This window comes from Zootoca vivipara, chromosome 14 (genome assembly GCF_963506605.1).
Source record: "Zootoca vivipara chromosome 14, rZooViv1.1, whole genome shotgun sequence".
NCBI classification, from domain to species: domain Eukaryota; kingdom Metazoa; phylum Chordata; class Lepidosauria; order Squamata; family Lacertidae; genus Zootoca; species Zootoca vivipara.
The window spans coordinates 35,933,226-35,954,859 of record NC_083289.1 but is presented as its reverse complement, the minus strand read 5'-3'; the positions used below and the strand labels follow the sequence as shown (position 1 = coordinate 35,954,859).

Below are 21,634 nucleotides of genomic sequence, written 5' to 3'. Positions count from 1 at the left end.
GCCATAGTTTGCTGTGGTCGACACAGTCAAAGGCTTTTGCATATTCAATGAAGCAGAAGTAGACGTTTTTCTGGAACTCTCTAGCTTTCTCCATTATCCAGCGCATGTTTGCTATTTGGTCTCTGGTTCCTCTGCCCTTTCGAAATCCAGCTTGCACTTCTGGGAGTTCTCGGTCCACATACTGCCTAAGCCTGCCTTGTAGAATTTTAAGCATAACCTTGCTAGCGTGTGAAATGAGCGCAATTGTGCGGTAGTTGGAGCATTCTTTGGCACTGCCCTTCTTTGGAATTGGGATGTAGACTGATCTTCTCCAATCCTCTGGCCATTGCTGAGTTTTCCAAACTTGCTGGCATATTGGGTGTAGCACCTTAACAGCATCATCTTTTAACATTTTAAACAGTTCAGCTGGAATATCATCACTTCCACTGGCCTAGTTATTAGCAGTGCTTTCTAAGGCCCATTTGACTTCACTCTCCAAGATGTCTGGCTCAAGGTCAGCAACCACACTACCTGGGGTGTACGAGACCTCCATATCTTTCTGGTATAATTCCTCTGTGTATTCTTGCCACCTCTTCTTGATGTCGTCTGCTTCTGTTAGGTCCTTACCACTTTTGTCCTTGATTAGGGTAATCTTTGTACGAAATGTTCCTTTCATATCTCCAATTTTCTTGAACAGATCTCTGGTTTCCCCCATTCTATTGTTTTCCTCTATTTCTTTGCATTGCTCATTTAAGAAGACCCTCTTGTCTCTCCTTGCTGTTTTTTGGAAATCTGCATTCAGTTTCCTGTATCTTTCCCTATCTCCCTTGCATTTTGCTTGCCTCCTCTCCTCCGCTATTTGTAAGGCCTCGTTGGACAGCCATTTTGCTTTCTTGCATTTCCTTTTCCTTGGGATGGTTTTCGTTGCTGCCTCCTGTATAATGTTACGAGCCTCCATCCATAGTTCTTCAGGCACTCTGTCCACCAAATCTAAATCCTTAAACCTGTTCCTCACTTCCACTGTGTATTCATCACCTGTTCCTCACTTCCACTGTGTATTCATAAGGGATTTGATTCAGATTGTATCTTACTGGCCCAGTGGTTTTTCCTACTTTCTTCAGTTTAAGCTGGAATTTTGCTATAAGATCAAAATTTGCTATTGATCCCCCTTCACCTATCAGTTCATGGATCAATGCTCCCCTTCATGGATCAATGCCTTGTCGTGGCGAAGGGGCTTGAATAACTCAGAGAAGCTATGAGCTATGCCATGCAGGGCCACCCAAGATGGACAGGTCATAGTGGAGAGTTTTGACTAAACGTGATCCACCTGGAGAAGGAACTGGCAAGCCACTCCAGTATCCCTGCCAAGAAAACTCCATGGACAAAGACAACAGGCATTATTATTATTATTATTATTATTATTATTATTATTAAGTTGTCTACTTTTATTCTGAAAAAAGAGCAGCCATGTGAGATCCCAATCCAGATTGGAGATCTGACTGTTCCCCATCAACAATCCTCCAATTTTCTCTCTGCTGTTTGCCGTGAACAACATCTCTGTGAACAAGTAGCAACCAGGGCGCGCCGGGGGGGGGGGGAAGGATGTTCAGCTACAAACTGATGTGGAACTGAAATCTGCATCAGAAGCACATTTTGGATTAGGACCTCCCATGGATACCTTTCCTTTTAAAAAGAAGCAGTTAGTTTAAGCACACTTTTAAATAAGTGTAAACAATAGGAAATGTGTATTCCAGCCTAAAGATACTTTTAAACAAGTAAATGAAATCATACCCGTAAATGAATTTTTTGCATTGCCCCAAAAAAGAACATTTCCTGAGTAGGAGGAGGTCATCTTAAATTAATGAGCTGCAGCTTCCGTTCAAAAGAGTCATTTTCTCAAGGCGCTTATAGTTAGTATATTTTCACATAAAAGTTGGGAAAGGATGAGAGAGAGAAATTAAATGAGTTTAAGCGGATTGGACAACCTTAAAATCTGCAGTTCTTCTGGTCTCCAATGTCAACTACCAATTATCGTACAAAGACTAGATATGCCACGTTGGGGTATACACACAACCTACTCTGGTCTCTTTGTTGCCTTGGGGCTCTTGGCCCTTTATAGGAGGAGAGAGCCAGCCTGAGATGGTGGAGATCCACAAGGTTTTCACATCAGAGGAAATTAGCTTTCCCGCTGTGGGGGAACAAAACACACAGGTGTCTGTCACCTTGGATGAAGATCAGCACAGCCAAAGCATCAGGATGATGGCCCATCTTATCCAGCATCCTGTTCACACAGTGGTCGACTAGATGCCTCTTCTGGGAAGGATGCAAGTAGGCCCTGAGCACAACAGCACTCTCCCCTCCTGCAGTTTCCAGCAACTGGTATTTAAAAGCATACTCCCTCTTTCAGTGGAGGTAGAGCATAGTCATAGCTACTGACAGACTTATCCTACGTGAATCTGTCTAGTCCTCTCTTAAAACAATCCGAACTGGTGGCTATCACTACTACTTGTGGGAGCAAATTCCATAGTTTAGCTATGTGCTTTGTGAAGAAATTACTTCTTTTTATCTGTCCTGAATCTTCTGGCATCCAGCTTCATTGGATTTTTATTCATCTGAGAGAAATGACAGCTGTGGAAGAAGGCAAAGCAAGAGAAGAGACAGTGGGGGTGGGCAACCTCCCTGCTCCATCAATGTTGGCGTGACCCATTTACAGATTCATAATTACTAATACTCTTACGAAACTTTTTTTTAATGTAATGTGCAGACTCATTGACAGGCCAGGAAGAAAGGCCAGACACACTAAGTAATGGGAGGGCAGAAAAGCATAAAAACAGCTGGAAGCCAGAATGTGAATGTATTCTTTGTAATAGTGATACTTTTTCTGAAAACCTGGGAGATGAAAGACTAATGGGTTGGGAACTGGGGCAATCTCACAGTAAATTTGGGCCGTAATCCTCTGGTCACATCTTCCAGACAAGCCTAGATGCTAAGAATGTAGGGAACAAAGCAGTCAGCTTATTATTTATATGTATACTTTGCATTTTTGCCAAATCTTTTCTGAAGAAAATGGCAGTGACGAAAGAAGCCATAGTTAACACATACAATAGTAACAAAATTAATAAAAATGAATGTGTGTGTGTGTGTGTGTGTGTGTGTGTATATATATATATATATATATATATATATATATATATATATATACATACATACAGTACAGTAACCTCAACAAAAAAAACCTAGCAAAAGAGAATTTGCAACCACACTGTGAAATGTGAGATACACTTGAGATACACAAGTGAGATACACTTGAAAACCTTAGTGGGTCTCACTGCAGAGAAAGTTCCGTAACACCAGAATCACTGCTGAATTGGTCTTGGAGCCAACACTCAAAGGATATTCATCTGTGATTCTCCTATGAATAATGGCTCCCAGTCTCAAATATAGGAACAAACAAATTAGGGAATAGTGTGAGAAATACTGCTACAGTGGTACCTCGACTTACAAAGACTATCTGTTCCGCGGCCGTCTTTGTAAGTCGAAGTCTTCGGTTGTCGAAGCACCTGTTCTGCACATGTGCGAAGCGCGATTTCACGCTTCTGCGCATGTGCCGACTGCGCGCACCGCTTCTGCGCAGGCACGGGACGCACACGGCAAAAAGACTTCCAGGGTTGTCGACTTCAGAAGCCGAAACCTTCGGAAGTCGAGTCGTTCGGATGTCGAGGTATGAGTGTATTGTCTTCACTAACACATCCCAGGCCTAAAGCTTTATCTGGACTGTACCACTTCAGATTGTAAGGGGAGCTTCAAAGGAATGACTGCTCCTCTGTACCATTATTAAAAAATAAATAAATAAATAATTGCATATGGAAAAACAGCATGTCAGGAAGAAGGCTAGTTTATTATATACATGAATGTATTATATGCTGTACAGAGGAACATCCCATTATATGATCCCCCATCAGTGGTACAGGCTAGAGACAAGCAGACGACTGCTGATCTGATCAAACTTTGCATCAAATCGGGGATCAATCCCCAGAATTCCTCATGCCAACTGTTTTAATCAACTAGGGTTGTATGTGTAGCTCAACACATCTCTAGATTATATACATTACTTCACAACAACACAGGGCTTCTACAACTAGTGTGAATTGGCTAGGTGGTCCTTTGTTTCAAATTAATCTGGTTCATAGAGAAGTTGTGAGGCAAAAGAATACTCTAGAGTTCCTGATAAGAAGAACAGGATGCAAATGTAACAAATCTTGAAAAGAAATTGAAGGAGGAAGAAGCTCCTTACTTTTGAGCCAAGGTCAAATTTGAATTTGCTCGTGTCCTCTTCACCCACTGCAGTGGCTTCCATTCCTTTGGTCTTCATAGCATTGTAAAGAACAGAGGTGATCTTCAAAAGCTCCTTCACTGCATAGCCATCTGCTTGGTAGAGCTTCTTGGTGTTGAGCTTGATGTGAGCTTTTGTCGCCTATTAGAAAGCCAAAAATAAATTTGTTTTACTGTATGTTCTATCCCACCTTTCTTCCATGATTGAACTCAAAGCAATATACATAGCGTTCCCAAGCAGTCTCCCATCCAGCCACTAACCAGATCTGGATCTGCTTTGGCTTTCATAAAGCTGCTTCATCGTGTATTTAGGTTAGGCCTTGTTCTGGGATCGCCAGACTCTGAAGAGGCAGATCTCAAACACCTTCTCCAAGAACACAACTTATACATCTTAGCAAGTCTTTCCATTTTTAAAAGATGCTTTTGCCCATGCAATAGTTGTAACACAGTAATTCAGATTGCAAAAAGACAGCTCAAGCCGTTCCCTGATGCTGTCAGGATAAATAATGTGTCAGGATGCTGTCAGGATAAATAAGATAAAAATGACCCTTATACATGCTTCTAGCTACCATTCCAAACATACCAAACAATCCATTGTATATAGCCAGGCCCTATGTTACAGCCGCATCTGTTCCAACTCCACAGACAGAGACTCTCACCTAAGAGATCTACAGCAAACCTTTTTAGAACTAAAATATCCACCTGATGAAGTTAAACAACAGATCAACAGAGCCAGACTGATACCTAGAGAGAATCTGCTGCAAGACAGACCCAAAAAAGAAAATAACAGAACACCACTAGTCATCACATACAGCTCCTAAGTTAAAACAGTACAACGCATCATCAGAGATCTACAGCCTCTCCTGGACAATGACAGCTCCCTTTCTCAAGCTCTGGGAGGAAGACCTTTCATTGCCTACAGACAGCCACCCAATCTTAAACAACTCCTCACCCACAATAATACAACCACCAGACTTAACATGGACACTGGTACCAGAGCCTGCAATAAACCCAGATGCAAACTTTGCTGCCACATACACCCGGACAACATCATTACTGGCCCCAACAACATCAAACATACCATCTCAGGACTATTTAATTGCTCATCTTCTAACACTGTGTATGCCATCAAATGCCAACAGTGCCCTTCAGCTCTCTATATTGGACAAACAGGCCAAACCCTACGCCAAAGTATAAGCCAGTGTGGTGTAGTGGTTAAGAGCGGTAGACTCGTAATCTGGGGAACCGGGTTCGCGTCTCCGCTTGTCCACATGCAACTGCTGGGTGACCTTGGGCTAGTCACACTTCTTTGAAGTCTCTCAGCCCCACCCACCTCACAGGGTGTCTGTTGTGGGGGAGGAAGGGAAAGGAGATTGTTAGCCGCTTTGAGACTCCTTCGGGTAGTGATAAAGCGGGATATCAAATCCAAACTCTTCTTCTTCTAAACAGACATAAATCTGACATCAGGAATCACAAGAACAGAGAAACCAGTAGGAGAACACATTAATCTCCTAGGACATTCTATAGAAGATCTCAAAGTAGCTGTCTTATTACAAAAGAATTTCAGAAATAGACTGGAAAGAGAAGTTTCTGAATTGCAACTTATTAACAAACTTAAAACCATGGAGAGACCTGGTCTGAATAGAGACACTGGATTCTTATCTCATTACAGGGAGGTAGCCGTGTTGGTCTGACGTAGTCGAAACAAAATAAAAAAAATCCTTCCAGCAGCACCTTAGAGACTAGCTAAGTTTGCCACTGGTATGAGCTTTTGTGTGCATGCACACGTATCTGAAGAAGTGTGCATGCACACGAAAGCTCATACCGATGACAAACTTAGTTGGTCTCTAAAGTGCTGCTGGAAGGAATTTTTTTATCTTATATCATTATACATGATAAAGCTATTTTTAGTCATCTCACCCATTGCTTTTTCCTGTAAGACCAATTGCAGTCGTTAACAGTCGTCCACAGGTTTACCACACCTATCAGCCAATCACTCATCCCCACCACCCTTCTGAGTAATACCCTACCCACCCTCTCACTATATATAATGGTCTGGTGACTTCTGTTTCAGTGTATCTGAAGAAGTGTGCATGCACACGAAAGCTCATACCAATGACAAACTTAGTTGGTCTCTAAGGTGCTACTGGAAGGAATTTTTGTTTGTTTGTTTCTACTACGGAAGACCAACACAGCTACCTACCTGTAACCTTATACAGCAAACACCTTGGCATCAAGTAGTTCCCTAATTAGCCTGAAGAGACTTTGCCAGGGGTGGAACTGCAGCTGATCAGACCTTTGCTTAATTGGCACTTAAGTGCTGCCCGTCCGTGCCCACCTTCCACACAGAGGTCAGTGGCTTCCCAACCCCACTGTGAATTGCCATAATGAGATCACTTATCTTAATGAATTCTTCCCTTTCAATGATTCTTACGGCCAGGCAATTCAACATTTTTCTATTAAATTATGGTACTCTGTTTTGATTTCTCTCCCTAGTATGTGCCATGAAATCAATCCAACACTTCTCCATGAATACACATAAACATTTACCATCTGGAAACTAAAAGGAAGGGTGTTGAGGAGAGGAGGGAGTTCCACAGTGGGGATCAGCAGGAGAATGGAAGGTGCTGGCAGGGAACTGTAAGTAGTAGAAAAAAAGCCAGAGGGTGGGTGGGGTTCCTCCATATATAATTTCAAAATGGAAAATATTTATAAGTAACAAAAGAATGAAGGCATAGAAAAACAAGTAATAATAAAGTAGCAGGTTTGCATTTCAATATATTTAACCCTTGCCAAAGAACTGAAAACTCTTCACTTTTGGATCACACTTCTAACCAAGAGGGTTGTTACTCAAATGCAGAATCACAGTTTACAGGAATAGCATATTAATGAAAGGAAGAAAATATGGGGGAGGGATATTGGGGCTGCCATCCATGGGTAATTCTCCATTTTGTTTCTGAACAAGTATGAAGTGAGATACAATCCTGAGATCTTGTCTATCTTCATCTATTTTATTTCCACAACTTTGTTGCTGTTTATACAGTGGTCACAGCTTGGGTAACTTGCATTTTGTATTGTGTACACATATATTTGCATTTGCTGACATGTTTTGTTTCAACAATCACTTCTGTTTTGTTACTTGGGTTCCTGTGACTTTGTCTTTTAGCTACTCATAGTTCATTCCATGGCATGAGTGGATACTCAAGGAGCTAAAATCATAGATGGGGATGGTGTGGGCCAGGCTGATGGAAGAAAGGTCTGCCTTGAGAGGCTCTTGGCAGAAAGGTGACATATTCCCCTGCTAAGAAAATGGAAATATTATCACACCACAAACACCGGTGCCTGCAGACAACACAATTTGCTTTGGACAAACCACTAGGGAGAAAAAGCAGGGAAAGTGCACAGCAGGAGGGGAGACCTACAAAGAGGAGGTTTCAACAGCCCAGGTGAAGTTTAGCCTAGACACTAAAAAAAGCTTCAGCAACAAGGAATGGCTACCTTAGAAATGCTGAAACTGAAGAAGAGGGAAGATCAAGTGATTGCTTGATGTGAGGATTACAGAAATTTATGTTTTCCTCCACATGTGAAACAACTTCAGCAAGAATAGAGAAAATGTAATTGCTAGACCAAAAAAATGGCAATTCTTTATAGGCACTGAAAAGCCCTAAGCAATTTTTGATCACCCCAGAAAAGGAAGAAGTGGTTGGCACGCATTGGCAAGAAAAAGTATAATAGGGAATTGTTTAAAAACAACAACAAGCAAAGTGTTTTTCCTTCTATTTCTTTCAGCCAGAAGAGTGTGAAGAGTTGTTTCATGACAGCATTGAGTGCAAAGTTTTGAAAGAAATTGTAATTTCTATATTGGTAGCACCTACAATGTCAGTTTCACTGGGAGGCTGGTGGGAATCATTCTGAAGGTATTGTTAAAAACTGAAGTGCTACAGATCCATTTTAAAAAATGAAGAGGGAAAATCAATGATTGTTATGGAAACAGGGACCAAAGTTAGTAATGTGAAAAATAAATGTACTTTCCGTACTTCTCAAAATAGTAACAAAAGTGCCAGTCCTATAAGTTTAGAAATCAAACACTTGGACTTCCTGTTTCCAGCAGTGGGAAATGGCTGACTCCCACACGATCAGACCCCAGCCGTGCCAGTAATTCAGGGCTGATATGGGGGTAATTAGCCCTGGCAGACTCCCCAGGATGGGGGAGGACTGTCTCAAAGACCCGCAGATTGTCCGAGATTAACAGCTTGTATCAAGGTGCAGGCGACAGGACACTGGGTCACAGAGCATGGTACGGCCAGCACTCTCCAAAGCCACTCTCACAGCTGGGAATATTTGTATGATAAAATAATTAGATTTGAATAATAAACAGACATAGTCTGGATCAAAGAAGACTGAGGAAAAACCTGCAGATGTGTACAGTCCCTGGCTTGGACTTCAAAGCTTGGATTTCAAAGAGATTCTCGTCATGATGTTTGGAATATTTGGTACGTTCTTTTTTCTTCACAATACTTACAATTGGCTTTTCTATGCCAAGTCTCATTAATAAACCTAATTTATTTTGAGGAGTACAGATGGACTTTTATTTACAATTGGATATTCAACTGCGCAGTTTTAATTGGCTTGAGAGACTTGATAAAGAAAAGAAGAAACAAGATGGCGCTGGTTAATGACACAGCAATGAAAAATGTCTCAAAGGAAGTGGAGATGTTTGCTGCCTGACTTTGTAGTGAATTGAGATAATAACTTGGGATAACATGCAGTGCAGCTGTTTGCAAGGTTTCTTCATTAAGTGCAAGAGAGAAGGCTAAATGGATGTCTAGCACCCCCCTCCTAGGGCCCAGGAGGGGGGAATGTGTGGTCTCCGAAAGCCGATCAATTGTCAAATGATTTATATTTGTGGAATACAGTTTATTTACATTGCAAGATGCAACAGCATGCCTTACATCAAGTGACTGATTTGGACAGCAGCCCAGATGGGAGTAATTTACAACTTAATAACACGGGAGTTGCTGCGTCATTAAATTTTAAATGAGGACTTGGACAATAGCCTGGATCAGAAGGTGGGAATGAAGTCAGGAAAAGCTGTGCTGGTAAACAGACAGTTGGAAAAATACATATTTAAAAATAAAGCTGTACTCGATGGATGCAAGGATATATGACTTTTGACATGATCGAGAATTGCACAGCCAGGTACGGAGAACTTTGAGTGTTAAAATCGGAATGTGGAAAGTAGGAGAACAAGAAGGAGGCAGGAACAAGATATGGAAAGTTCTTCAAGGTCCAGACTATCGGATGTCCGAAAAAAATTAATAATTAATAATTGAGATTACCATTTGGTCTTTTTTGTTTTAATTTGTTGTTTTTAATTGGATTATGATTATATGTTGATTGGCTGTTTTTATTGGAAAATTAATAAAAATGATATTAAAAAAAGAAATCAAACACTTGAGTGATGTTCACATCTGCTACCCGCAAAACATTTGCAAGGTTCAACAGTTCTTCCTAGTCTATCGCTTTAAGATTGATTCAATTACACCAGCAACATTTCAGAACAACCTTTATCTTTATTCTGGTACCCACTCTCATTTGTTTTAATTTCTACTGGATGTGCTCCACAGAACAACAGGAAAATAAAACTATCCAATATGGACAGCAGAAGTAGTGTGTAAAACTCACTTCCAAGGAAATTTATTTTCAATAGTAGTAAATCAGTGCCTTGACCTTGCTTGAGATATTGTATTATAAGTTATTTGTCACTTTTCTTGTCTCATACACTTGAAGACAAAGGTGATTTTAAGTTGGTGTTCAAACTTGAAATGAAAAGTCATGTCACATAGAAAGCTGTCTTACATCAAATAGACCATTAATCCACTTGGCTCAATGCTGTCAGCTCTTTGATGGTAACAGCTCTCTGGGGATTCAGACACAATCCCCCCCCCCCCAGCTCTATCTGGAGATGTTGGGGATCCCACCGGGAAGCTACTACATATAAAGCGTGCCCTACCACTGAGTAGCATCTATATCAGGGATGGAGAACCTGTGGTCCTCCAGAAGTACTTGGACTCCAGCTCTCATCAGCCCTAGTCAACATGGCCTATGGTCAGGCATGATAGGAGTTCTATTCCAACAACATATGGAGGGTTACAAATTCCTCGTTCCTGGCCTACACCAAGTTTCACTGTTACCTGTCAATGCTCAGAGAAGATTTCATATTATTGTGTGCTTCTCATCTTTTCTGGCTGTCAAAGATCATGGAAACACTGCTGCCGGAACTAATCTTCATGAGATATTCCATGTGGTTTGTGACCACCTGCCCCACTATTGGAGATGCTGCCATCACCAGAAGAATTTGGGGTGTGTGTGTGTCTTGTTTAAAGCTTGGGGGGAAAGCTTGGGAGGTGGATTTGGCCCATAAGCAGACAGTCCACCACCTTCCATATACGTCTCCCCCACCATTCTGCTGTAGGAGCGAAAGATATAGGTAATTTAATATCCCTTAAGAAGTTCTCATACATCCAATAATCTTACGTAAAAATTGAGGAAAGTGACAAAAGTGATGGTTGGGATCCAATCCACCCATTGTATATACAAAAGCCAATTGGAGAGTGAGACTAAGAAAGTGAAGCCACTGCAAGTCTAAGCAAAAAAGAGTTAGGCTTGGTTCTCAATGGCTCCTGAACTATACAGGCCAGGCTGAAATCTGGAGCAAAGAGAGGGATGGTAAATGCCAGGTAAATGAGGAGTGCAGCTGAGAGGGGTGGCAAATTTCCAGGTAAATGCCAAGGACAGGATAACATGTAACTGCATTGTTTTATTGTTTTTTTAAATCAGAGTATTCACCATTTCAAAGAAAATCTGAATTTCTATTGGCATTACAAGCCTCCACTAAATACAATTAATCTTTATTTTTTCATATTTCCTCTGTAGTGCAACTGAGCCCTCTTACAATCTCTCTCACTGTCTAAGTTACCTTCCCAAGCCAATAGTCTTAAGAACATGAGAGCCCTGTGGAAAGAAGCCAAAGGGTCACAAAATCCAGGATCCTGCTTCTCACAGTAGCCCGGGAGAAATGCAAACAGGACATCTATAAAACAACAGAGCTCTGCTGGTCCTGCTGCCCACCAACTGCCTCTTAATTGGAATGTTTCATTTAGCTAATGGCCAGTGACAGGCACATCCTTCTCTTAATGTTACCTCAGCCAGAGGCCATCACCCCATCTTGCAGCAGATCACTCCATTAATTTAATTATGCTAGATGTATAGATGTACTTTTTGTGATCTGTCCTGACCCCACAGTAACCAATTTCATTGGATGACCCAGTTCTAGTATTACAAAAGACAGAGAAATTTCTATCTATGCATGATATGGAGAAAGTGGATAATTTGACAACTTTTTATCATGTTGCCCTTAGTCATCTTTTTCTAACATAAAAAGCTCCAAATGCCTCACACCTTTTCTTGGATGAAAAATGCTTCATTAACCTGATCATTTGGCTACCTTTGTCTGTACCTCTGTATCTCTACAGTTTCCTTTTTTTGAGATGAAGTAACTGGAACTGGGTTCAGTACAATACTGGGATTTTTAAATTTTCTGTCCCTTTCCTAATAATCCCCAGTATGGAATATGCCTTTTTCACAGTTGATACTCACAGAGTTGACAATATTATTGAGCCCCAAAATCTCTTTCCCGGTTAGTCATCATCAGTTCAGAGGAGGGCTGAACATGTATATGTGAAGTTATGGTGGTTTGTGCATAACTTTACACTTAATTATACTGAATCTCATTTGCCATTTTGCTGCCTATCCATCCACTTGGAGAAATCCTTTAGGAGCTCTTCACAGTCTACCTGAGCCATCACCATCACCATCACCATCACCATCTACTACTGTATATATTTTAGAATATGGTTCTCTATGCATTCGGATGTCTCTTGAAATATCACCACCAAGCTCAGCATGAGGGTTCCCAAGGTGGCGGTGGCAGTTTTTGTCAACATTGGGATGCCAAACACCATTGTGAATTAAGATGGCAGTCCGAAATGTTACTTGAGTGTGCCTTCACCTGGTTTTTGGCTGATTTCAAACTTGGCACGAGGGTTCGTGTAGTGGGGCAGTAGTTTTATTTTTTTGGGGGGGGGTTGTATTTATTGAAGATTTTCTTAGGTTACTAAAGTACATACATCGTCTCTGTTTTCAGATCATAAAGTCCTTTTCTCAGATCATTTATAGTCAATATGAGACTTTAATATTGTATACAGTATAAGGTTGGGAGGGGGGACAGGAGGGGGGTTGAAAGAAGTGAGTGGCAGCAGTTTTTGTTGACAATGGGCCACTGGCCACTATTCTGAATCAAGATGATGGACCAAAACATGACTATGGTGTGACTGCCTGACTTTTGGGCAGCCATTTTGGATGCTGCTGAAGAAATAGTTGCCCTGCTTTTCAACATTGTACCAAGTAACTTATTTCTTCTTCTTCCAGGACCACAGCTACATTTCCCCAATGCCAATGGCACTGATGTGTACCACAAGTCCAACCTTATCAACCAAACATGCATTGACTGCAACCTTCACACCTGGCTGGTATGTCAAGTCAACACACCCATCTATTAGAGCCAAAGCCATAGTTCTATGTTAAGAGTGAGTCATCACATTACACCAATACAATGGAACCTTGGTTTATGAACACCTCGATTTATGAATTTTCGGTTTATGAACGCCGCGGATCCATCTGGAACGGATTAATTCGTTTTCCATTACTTTCAATGGGAAAGTTTGCTTCAGTTTATGAACGCTTACTCCGCGGACCGCCTGGAACAGATTAATTCACTTTCCATTACTTTCAATGGGAACGTTCGCTTCAGTTTATGAACGCTTCAGTTTATGAACAGACTTCCGGAACCAATTGTGTTCATAAACCGAGGTACCACTGTAGAAGGATATTTATAATGACCGAATCATCCACTGTCAAGAAAGTCTTTAATATTTTCAGTCTCAGGATCTATATTTAGCCTCTACTTGCAACACAAGACCAATTCTCCTTAGTGTATTCCTGGACAGTTATTTTAAACCTTTATGAATCTTATTTTACATTGTTTTCATTTGGAACTAAAGTCACAGTGGAAAGGATGTGTCAATCAATAAAACGCTAGCTAGCAAGACTCAGCAAGGCAAGAGGAAACCTGCTTGTCTCTCCTCCTCACTTCATGGTGAAGCATAAAATAAATAAGACTCACCATAAATTGAGCAACTGCTTTAATGAAAAAGACCCGATCCTGCTCCGTATCAACATCTGAAGGAATATCAGTCTGAGGCTCATACCTGCAAAATGAAACAGCTCTAACAGTTTAAAAGACATGCTGCTAGAACATATTATTTTAGCAAAATGTTTCAAACCGGGTGCTTGTGACAAAGAACTTTTAAAAACACACATACCGAATACATAAAAATCAACACAGGCAGTCAAAAAAAGGCAAGAGTAAAAGCCCCAATTCATCAAGAAGCGAGAAACACATCCCAGGACAGTGCAACCACTCACTGGGAAGTACAAATGCCCTCTGAAACAAAACAGTCCTAGCTTGACCCTAGAAAACCAGCAGCAAAGGGGCAAAATTCATCTCTCCCAGAAGGGATTTGTATAGCCAGGTTTTTGCAGTCTTGGAGGACCACTACAATAAGGTCCCACATGAAGACTGACTTTGTATTTGAGGTTAACCTCAGGTGGAAGACATTATGAAACCTTCATTCACAAAAGCAAGCATGTACACCCTAGCAGAAATTGTCATGTTTCTTTTGAGTGACAACAATAGTTTTGTAACACAGAAGTGGTCTTCTATGTACTAGCCGCAAGAAGAAAAATCAGGAAAAGAGATTTAGATGAAATCGTTATAAATTGTTGTGGTGATTTGGAGGTTTAATTTGAAATCAAGCTGGATATGAGTTTGTTAGTGTCTTTGGTAACCTCTCTCTTACATCATAGATTTTGGCTCATATTATGGATGTATTATTATTTAAATTTGTATACCACCCTATACCTGTAGCTCACCTGTAGTGTATCACTAGGGTGGATGTATGATCTGTACTGTTTTATTGGTACTATTGCTGCAGGTTTGTCATGGATTTTGGCTAGAATAATAAACTTACATTGTGTTTGATTTGAGAAAACTGTGAGGCGATTTTAATCTCAATAACATGTATGACTTTGAACTGAAGAAGAGCCAAGGGTTTAGTTGCTCAAATATCAGTATGAAAGAAAGCTTCAAGTATGTTCTAGAAAGCAGAACCGATGCTATTTTTTGTTTGGCTGGAGATCTTGTAGAAAAAAACAGCACCTAAAGTTCATCTGTAAGCCTGTTCTTTTCCAAAGATCCAAGTATTGCTCTGGTGATTATCACATTTTATCTGATATTTGCTTTCAAATGAGGATAAAGTACTAACCTTTTCACGAGCCAAATGAGTATCTCTGAAACCAGCATGAAGTTTGGAGTGCGAAAGTTCTCCATAGAGATGAGCCGGGGATAGCCTAGAGCCCTCATCATCTCAGTAAAATCTTGAGAAACAAATATGCATTTTTTAAAAATGTATACAGCATCATGATCTCCTGTCCTTACATTTCAATCTCAAGGGCAAAACAGTTTTTTTCCCAATTATACATGGGAAAGGTACATTGTAGATCATACATATATTCTCTAACTCACTACTCATCAACTAATGGATTGTGACCTAATACTAGGCATATGGTGTGTGGCAGCAACAACAAAACTTACTTTCTGATAAGAGAAAAACAGCAGACTTTGATAAAGAAAATGGCTTCTGTGCTGCATTTAAAGGTTGATCCAGTGTCTGTGAAGTCTGCTCTAAAGCTCTTCTAATGCAAACTATTCTTCTCAAATAGTTGTACCCTGCAATGGTCAACCCTTCCTTGACCTTCTCTCACAGCTGTGCTACAAGAACTACCAGTGTGGGCAAAGCCAGGGCAGCAATTTCAGAAACAAGTTTAATTCCAGTTGAGTTTATGGGCATTGGACATGCATAATGGCAAAGGACAGGAGTTTTCGAGGGTCCTGCTGAATCTGTGCACCACATTTCAGAGCAGGAAGTGCCAGCAAATGAAAATGAATTGGCTGTCATCCTGTTGCTTTCCATAGTTCATTAACTAGAAGGATAGTGTTTATTGTCTGGCAACTGGGGAAATTTGAGAGGAGATTGGTCACTAACTGGTATTAACAAGTCAGTCACAAACTGAATTCTGTTGTGCATAGATATCATTTTTAAAAAATTAAAAAAAACACCAAAGAGAACTACAGCACAATTTCTGGTGTGCTTTTAAAGACATGAGCCATAAATTGTTATGTGTACCTATGATGATGATGCCCGGAACTGCCTCTCTTCAGAGCTCAAACTACCAAAGGGACCAGCCCCTGTAATTTTTGTGTGTCAGCTTGTTCAGCAAATGCAGGGATAGCCAATGTTGAGCATTTCAGATGTGCTGGACTACAGCTCCCTAAATCCTTCACCAATGACAATGCTGGTCAATGAGTTGTAGTCCAAAACATCTGCAAAACACCACACTGGTCATTAGTGACCTACTGTGTTTAGAAGACTAAGGGGAAAGGACATGACATTGGAGGTAATCCAGAGTTGAGGTTTGTGGGTTTTATAGGCCCCACTTTTCCTCATATAACCCAAACAATACCTTCCTGCCCACCTGCCATCTTCAAAATATCACCTCCCTCTCTTCCTTGAATTCTCTCCTTAGAACCTACCTTTTACCTGCAGTCTTTCCTTGCAGCCTCAAATCAGAAGTGGGAGACCTATGGGTCCTCCAGATTTTGCCAAACTAAAACCTGCCACCATCACTGATCATCAGCCATGTCAGATGGGAGTGATGAGAGCTGGGGTCCAAGAACAACTGAATAGCCACAGGTTCTCAATCCCTGCCTTTGATCTCTGCACTGGCAACCAAGACTAAAATACTGCAGATTTAAAAACTATTATTTTAACTATTGTTTTTGATTATGGTCTAATTGGATTTCATATTGCAAGCAGCCAACCTTCAGGGAGGATATGCTCTCCTGTTTACTTCCCTGCTCCAGTCAATCTTCCTTCCCTCCATACTGTATTTTGCAACTGTTGTGCTTAAATTTGTAAGCTCCTTGGGGCAAAGACACCATCCTCTTCTTATTACATGGCATTTTGCGGAGGTTATTGTGCCAATGTGAGATCCGCACACAAGGCTTTTGCAATTTAAACTTTGACAACCAGAAACGTTAAATGTAAGTTGTGGCCAGGTTTTGAAAGGAAGGGTAGAAAATGCAATTACAGTACATGTTTTAAGGCTTGCATAGATTTGAGGATGAGTATTGGTGGATTAAGCCAGAGGTTTTCAATCTTTTTGAATCCACGGCTCCCTTGACCAACTACATTCTTTCTGCAGCACCCCTGTGGGGCTCAGGAGCCCAGTTATGTCACCCCCTGCTTGCAGAGCTGGCAGCCTCTCACTTTTTTTCAAACACCCTCCCTTGTGGAGTGTTTCTTCAGCCTCCTCTCCTCTCCCCTCACCTTGGGAGTCCTCCAGACAGCCGCTACCACGCCCCTGGTTTCTGAGTTGTTCCCCCCCCCCCCGCCGCCGCCCCAAAGAGAGGTGCCTCCTCACACTGCTCCACGGGAGCCTGGGAAGAGGATGCCTCCAACCGAGACTGGTCCAACGGAGTCTGGTGAATGTGAGGCCAGCACTTACTTTGGGAGGCAGCAGTGGCAGCAGTGGGCACCGCCAGGCCTGCATGGCGGAAAGGCTCCCTTTTGGTGCCGGGCACTCAGCTCCCAGGCAGGCATTGCACATAGCAAGCACAAGAAAAGCCTGCACAGTGCCTGCCTGGCCTCCCAATGTCCATTCCCAATAGCAAGGGCTGGCAGACTGGCTGGCTGGGCTCCCTCACCCACTTGCTTGCTGACTCCGAGGCTGCCTCAGCCCCTGGCCATCCCCAGAGGCACCATTCACCTGCAGAGCTTCAAGCCAGGGCTGCTGCAACAAACAGCTGTGCAAGTCTTTGGGGGGCAGTAACGTGAGGAGGCATTAGAGGCGGGAGGGAAGGAAAAAGGGACAGAGGCCAGTGTTGCCCGCGGCACCCCTGACCATCCTTCAAGGCACCCCAGGGTGCCACGGCACACTGGTTGAAAATCACTGGGTTAAGCAATAGGCTTCATTAAAAAGGTAAATGTAAAGGGACCCCTGACCATTAGGTCCAGTCGTGACTGACGGTGACCGACTCTGGGGTTGCGGCGCTCATCTCACATTATTGGCCAAGGGAGCCGGCGTACAGCTTCCAGGTGATGTGGCCAGCATGACAAAGCCAATTCTGGCGAACCAGAGCAGCGCACAGAAACGTCGTTTACCTTCCCACATGGAGCGGTACTTATTCATCTACTTGTACTTTGACGTGCTTTCGAACTGCTAGGTTGGCAGGATCTGGGACCGAGCAACGGGAGCTCACCCCATCGCAGGGATTTGAACCGCCATCCTTCATGGCAAAGGCGAATTTTGAAGGGCCTAGTAAAAGTAGGATTTAACTTTTCACTTTAACTCTTGAACTACCACAAAACCTGGGGTATGTTGGCATCCCATGTAACGTAAGACGCCATAAGAGCCACATTTCTGCGAAGATGTGATTTTTAGCATGCAGTCTATAGACACAAACATAAGCTTTGAATTCGGAGTGGGGTGGATCACGTGTAAAAATTATGCAGATTTAAAAGGATTACAGACATGGTCAACAACAGGTTCGGTGCCTGAGGCCTGCTCAATTTTGGGAGCCAACGTGAGCAAGCGCGTGCTGGACTACGGTCAGGAAACCCAGATTCTAATCCCCCTTTAGCTATGAAGCTCACTGGGTGACCCTGGCTAGTCAAAGAGTCTCTCAGCCTAGCTAGCCTGCCTCACAGGGTTGTTGTAATTTTAAAACGAGAGCGCGGGATAGGGGCATGTACGCTGCCCTGAGCTCCTTGGGGAAAGTGGAATCATAACAGTGATTAATAATTAACCCCCACATTGGTGGTACAATCAGCGAGGATCAGATAAGAGGACGGGGAGACGGGTGGGACCCTAAACGAAATAAAGGCAACTCGACTCACTCCGGAGGTCGCGAAAGGACATGGTGGCTCCAGGAAACTCTGCGAAATATCCTCTGTTGTTTTGACTCACTCGGCTAACACAACACTCGCCGAGGCTTCCCCGCGCAGTTTTTCGAGACCAGGCCGCGGCGCTTTGGTCGCTATGACAACAAGGCTACGGGCCGCCGCCGGGCTCAAACCGCGCAGGAAGACGAAGAAACGCCTTTGAAAGAAACGGGCGATAAATCGAATGCGAGGCTCAGACGCGGGAATGGGCGGGGCTAGCCTGGAATCACAGCTGCTTCTGAGGCCCTGTGACAACAGAGAGGCGTGGCTTAGCTGGTCGTCGGAGACATCCATACACGCAGTTTTTTATTTGCATACGTCATGGGTGTAGGGGGGCGGAGAGGGAGGGGCAGCTGACTAACCCTAATAAATATACAGTACATAGCAATCTGAGGCTCTGCCTTCACTAACAAAATGCCTACCACCCTAACAAAAATCCTGGCTACGCCCATGGCGCATAGCTGTCAAGTTCTCCCTTTTTTAAAGGCAAATTCCCTTATGCTGAATAGGATTCCTCGCGAGAAAAGGGAAAACTTGACAGCTATGCCATGGCGTACGTTATATTTTATCTGCATTTATTTATTTATTTTTAATCTCTACCAGGTGTGCAATATTTCTAGGCTGCCTATATATATATATATATATATATATATATATATATATATATATATATATATACTTTACCAGTCAATTCCTCTTCCTACAGAACTCTGGGAATTGTAGCCATGTGAGGGGACCCGTAACAAACTACAATTCCCAGCATTGTTTGACAGCAGCTATGGAGCTATAAAGTGGTATGATACTACTTTAAATGCATGGGGGCCTTATTCTGAGCCCCAGCTGCTGACACATTCACTATAAAGGTACACAGACACCTACGGTACATGCAACATAGAGTGAACCACATTCATTTTGTGCCAGAGTAGCCTTATTGGTAATCTTTGCAAAGGAACAAGTGTGTGTTTGCACTACGTACTGTATAGTTTCAGCATCAGAAGCATTTATGTACTTGAGCACCGGAAATAATGTTCCTAGTCCCCTGCTTCTCTGCACACCATTCCTCCTTATCTTCAGTCATCTAATGAAAGTGACAGTTCACATCATCACAGTTTCATAACAGATGCCTTTGATTAACTTCTGAGATTCTTTTGTTGGAGTGATGGGGAGAAGCTGCTATTCTGAAAGATGACAGGATACTTTCCGAATATTATTTCTTCAATCATTTATTTCCTAGTTTTTCTAACTATATCTTCTACCTTCTTTCTTTAGACTTTGGTAGCATAGTCTAACTTGTTGAACTCAAAGTGGGTCTGTGGAAAAACATGCTACTTGTTCTAGCTCAGGTGTGGGGAACCTTTGGCCTTCCAGATGTTGCTAACCTACAACTTCCATCAGCCCCAGCAAGCATGGCCAATGGTCAGGGATGATGGAAGCTGCAGTTCAGCAAGCAGGAGCAGGCAGGGGACCTGCAATGGAACCACCTCTTGGGACTCTGCCGCCCAAGGCGGCTACCTCAGTCTGCCTCATGGGCGGGTTGGCACTGCCCTAGGGATCTGATGTGAGAGCAGTGGACTTTGGCTGTCTACACCCGAGTTTTCCAAACTGTGTGCCATGACACATTAGTGTGTCGGCTGCAGTGTGTAGGTGTGTCACGTGAATGGTCCCTGCATTCCTCCTGGGGCTGGAATTTGGTTAGTTTAACCTCTGGTTGACTAGTAAAACTGAATTACCGTGTCAAGAAATGATGCATGTCTAAAAAGTGTGTCGCCCACCAAGATCAAGGAAAGAGGAAGTACTGTATATGGAAAAAGAGGGAAATTTATCTGTTAGATATGTTTAAGAGAAACATATGTTTAAGAGAAATATTAAGTGTATGTTTTTTATTTGGATTTCATAGAGGAAAAGACTAGACAGGAAGGTTTAGTCGAATTATGTATTAGATATCAATTACTTTTCAGATGTAAATTTGGAAGTATGATATCTGTATGAATTTCTGTATTTTGAGTTGATTTGTTTTGTTATGATTTGATATGTTTTAATTAAAATCTCAATAAAGTATATATTTAAAATAAATAAATTAAATAAATAAATAAAAAGTGTGTTAAGAAAGGATGTTAAAAAGCCAACAAGCTTTGTATGACTTTTCTTAAGGTTATATATTGTGTTAAACATCAACAGGAGCAGAAAACACCCAGCAAGCAATTTCACAAATGCGGAAAATGCAATTTCAGAATAAAATATTGTAGGAACCCCCCCCCCCAAGACTTATGAGATGATATGTATGGGATGGGATCACAGTAGGTATGAGTATAAAAGCTTCCGTAATCCCTCAGATTTATCTTATTTTATTTTTTTGCTATTAGGCCCACCTCTTAGCCTGGGTGCTTAGTACTGAATATTGGCCTGTGAGGAGACACAGTTTGACATAATCTGTGAGGGCGCTGTGAAATATTATAAAACACCAATAGACCTCCGGTGACCATTCTTCCCATGGAAGTCAAACCTGGGTAAATGTGGCACTTCAGGGACAAATCACCACTCAGAAAAACCGGGAGGGCTATTATTATAATTAATATAATTATACTAATTTATTTAATTATACTAACATTATGCAATTGTCCAATTCCTGTTTTCCCCCAAACCCTCTTCCCAGAAGAAAGAAGTGAAGTGATCCTTTTTCATCCTGGCCTCAAACTCATGCACCCACCCCGCCAGGACCAAAATATGATCAACATCTGCCGAGTATTTACGTCTTGACACTAAAGGAGAGAAGAGCTCGTTGTGAGGCGCCGCCACTGCCTCTGCTCATAAATGAAACATTTCCCTCCTCATGTCAGCAGTAGCTCTAACTAGATATAATGAAGGCACTGGTTTGCCAAGTCTTCCTCCGCAGAACTTTGACTGTCAACCTTAAACCTGTCTGCAATTCCATCATGGAAGCCTTGCAAAATTCTGGCATTAGAGGGGCAATCAGTGGCTGGTTTTTCAGTTATGAGTCAAACTGAGGGGCCATTTTGGTCATCAGAGGTGGGCATCATCAGGCACCTGGCTGGCGCACAGTTCCTCCTGTCTGACTCTGTCCACTTGCTTTGCGGTCTTCACTTGTCTCTTCTCCTCCTCTCTGGGCAATGGTGTGGATG

At 42.2% G+C, this 21,634-nt stretch overlaps 1 protein-coding gene across 2 annotated transcripts in view; it reads right to left on the bottom strand.

Moving 5' to 3' along the window:
• CLUAP1 (clusterin associated protein 1) overlaps positions 1-18,674 on the bottom strand; it is a 76,513-nt gene extending 57,839 nt beyond the window's left edge. The window contains exons 1-4 of one of the 2 annotated variants that reach the window (XM_035131360.2): positions 18,450-18,674; positions 14,757-14,868; positions 13,556-13,640; positions 4,274-4,453 (exon numbers count right to left, since the gene is read on the bottom strand). In XM_035131360.2, the coding sequence (XP_034987251.1) occupies positions 4,274-4,453; positions 13,556-13,640; positions 14,757-14,868; positions 18,450-18,471 (399 nt within the window). In that variant the 5' untranslated portion in view covers positions 18,472-18,674. The remainder of the gene's footprint in view (positions 1-4,273; positions 4,454-13,555; positions 13,641-14,756; positions 14,869-18,449) is intronic. The other variant, XM_035131362.2, reaches the window with a different exon arrangement.
• Between the last annotated feature and the right edge of the window lie 2,960 nt (positions 18,675-21,634).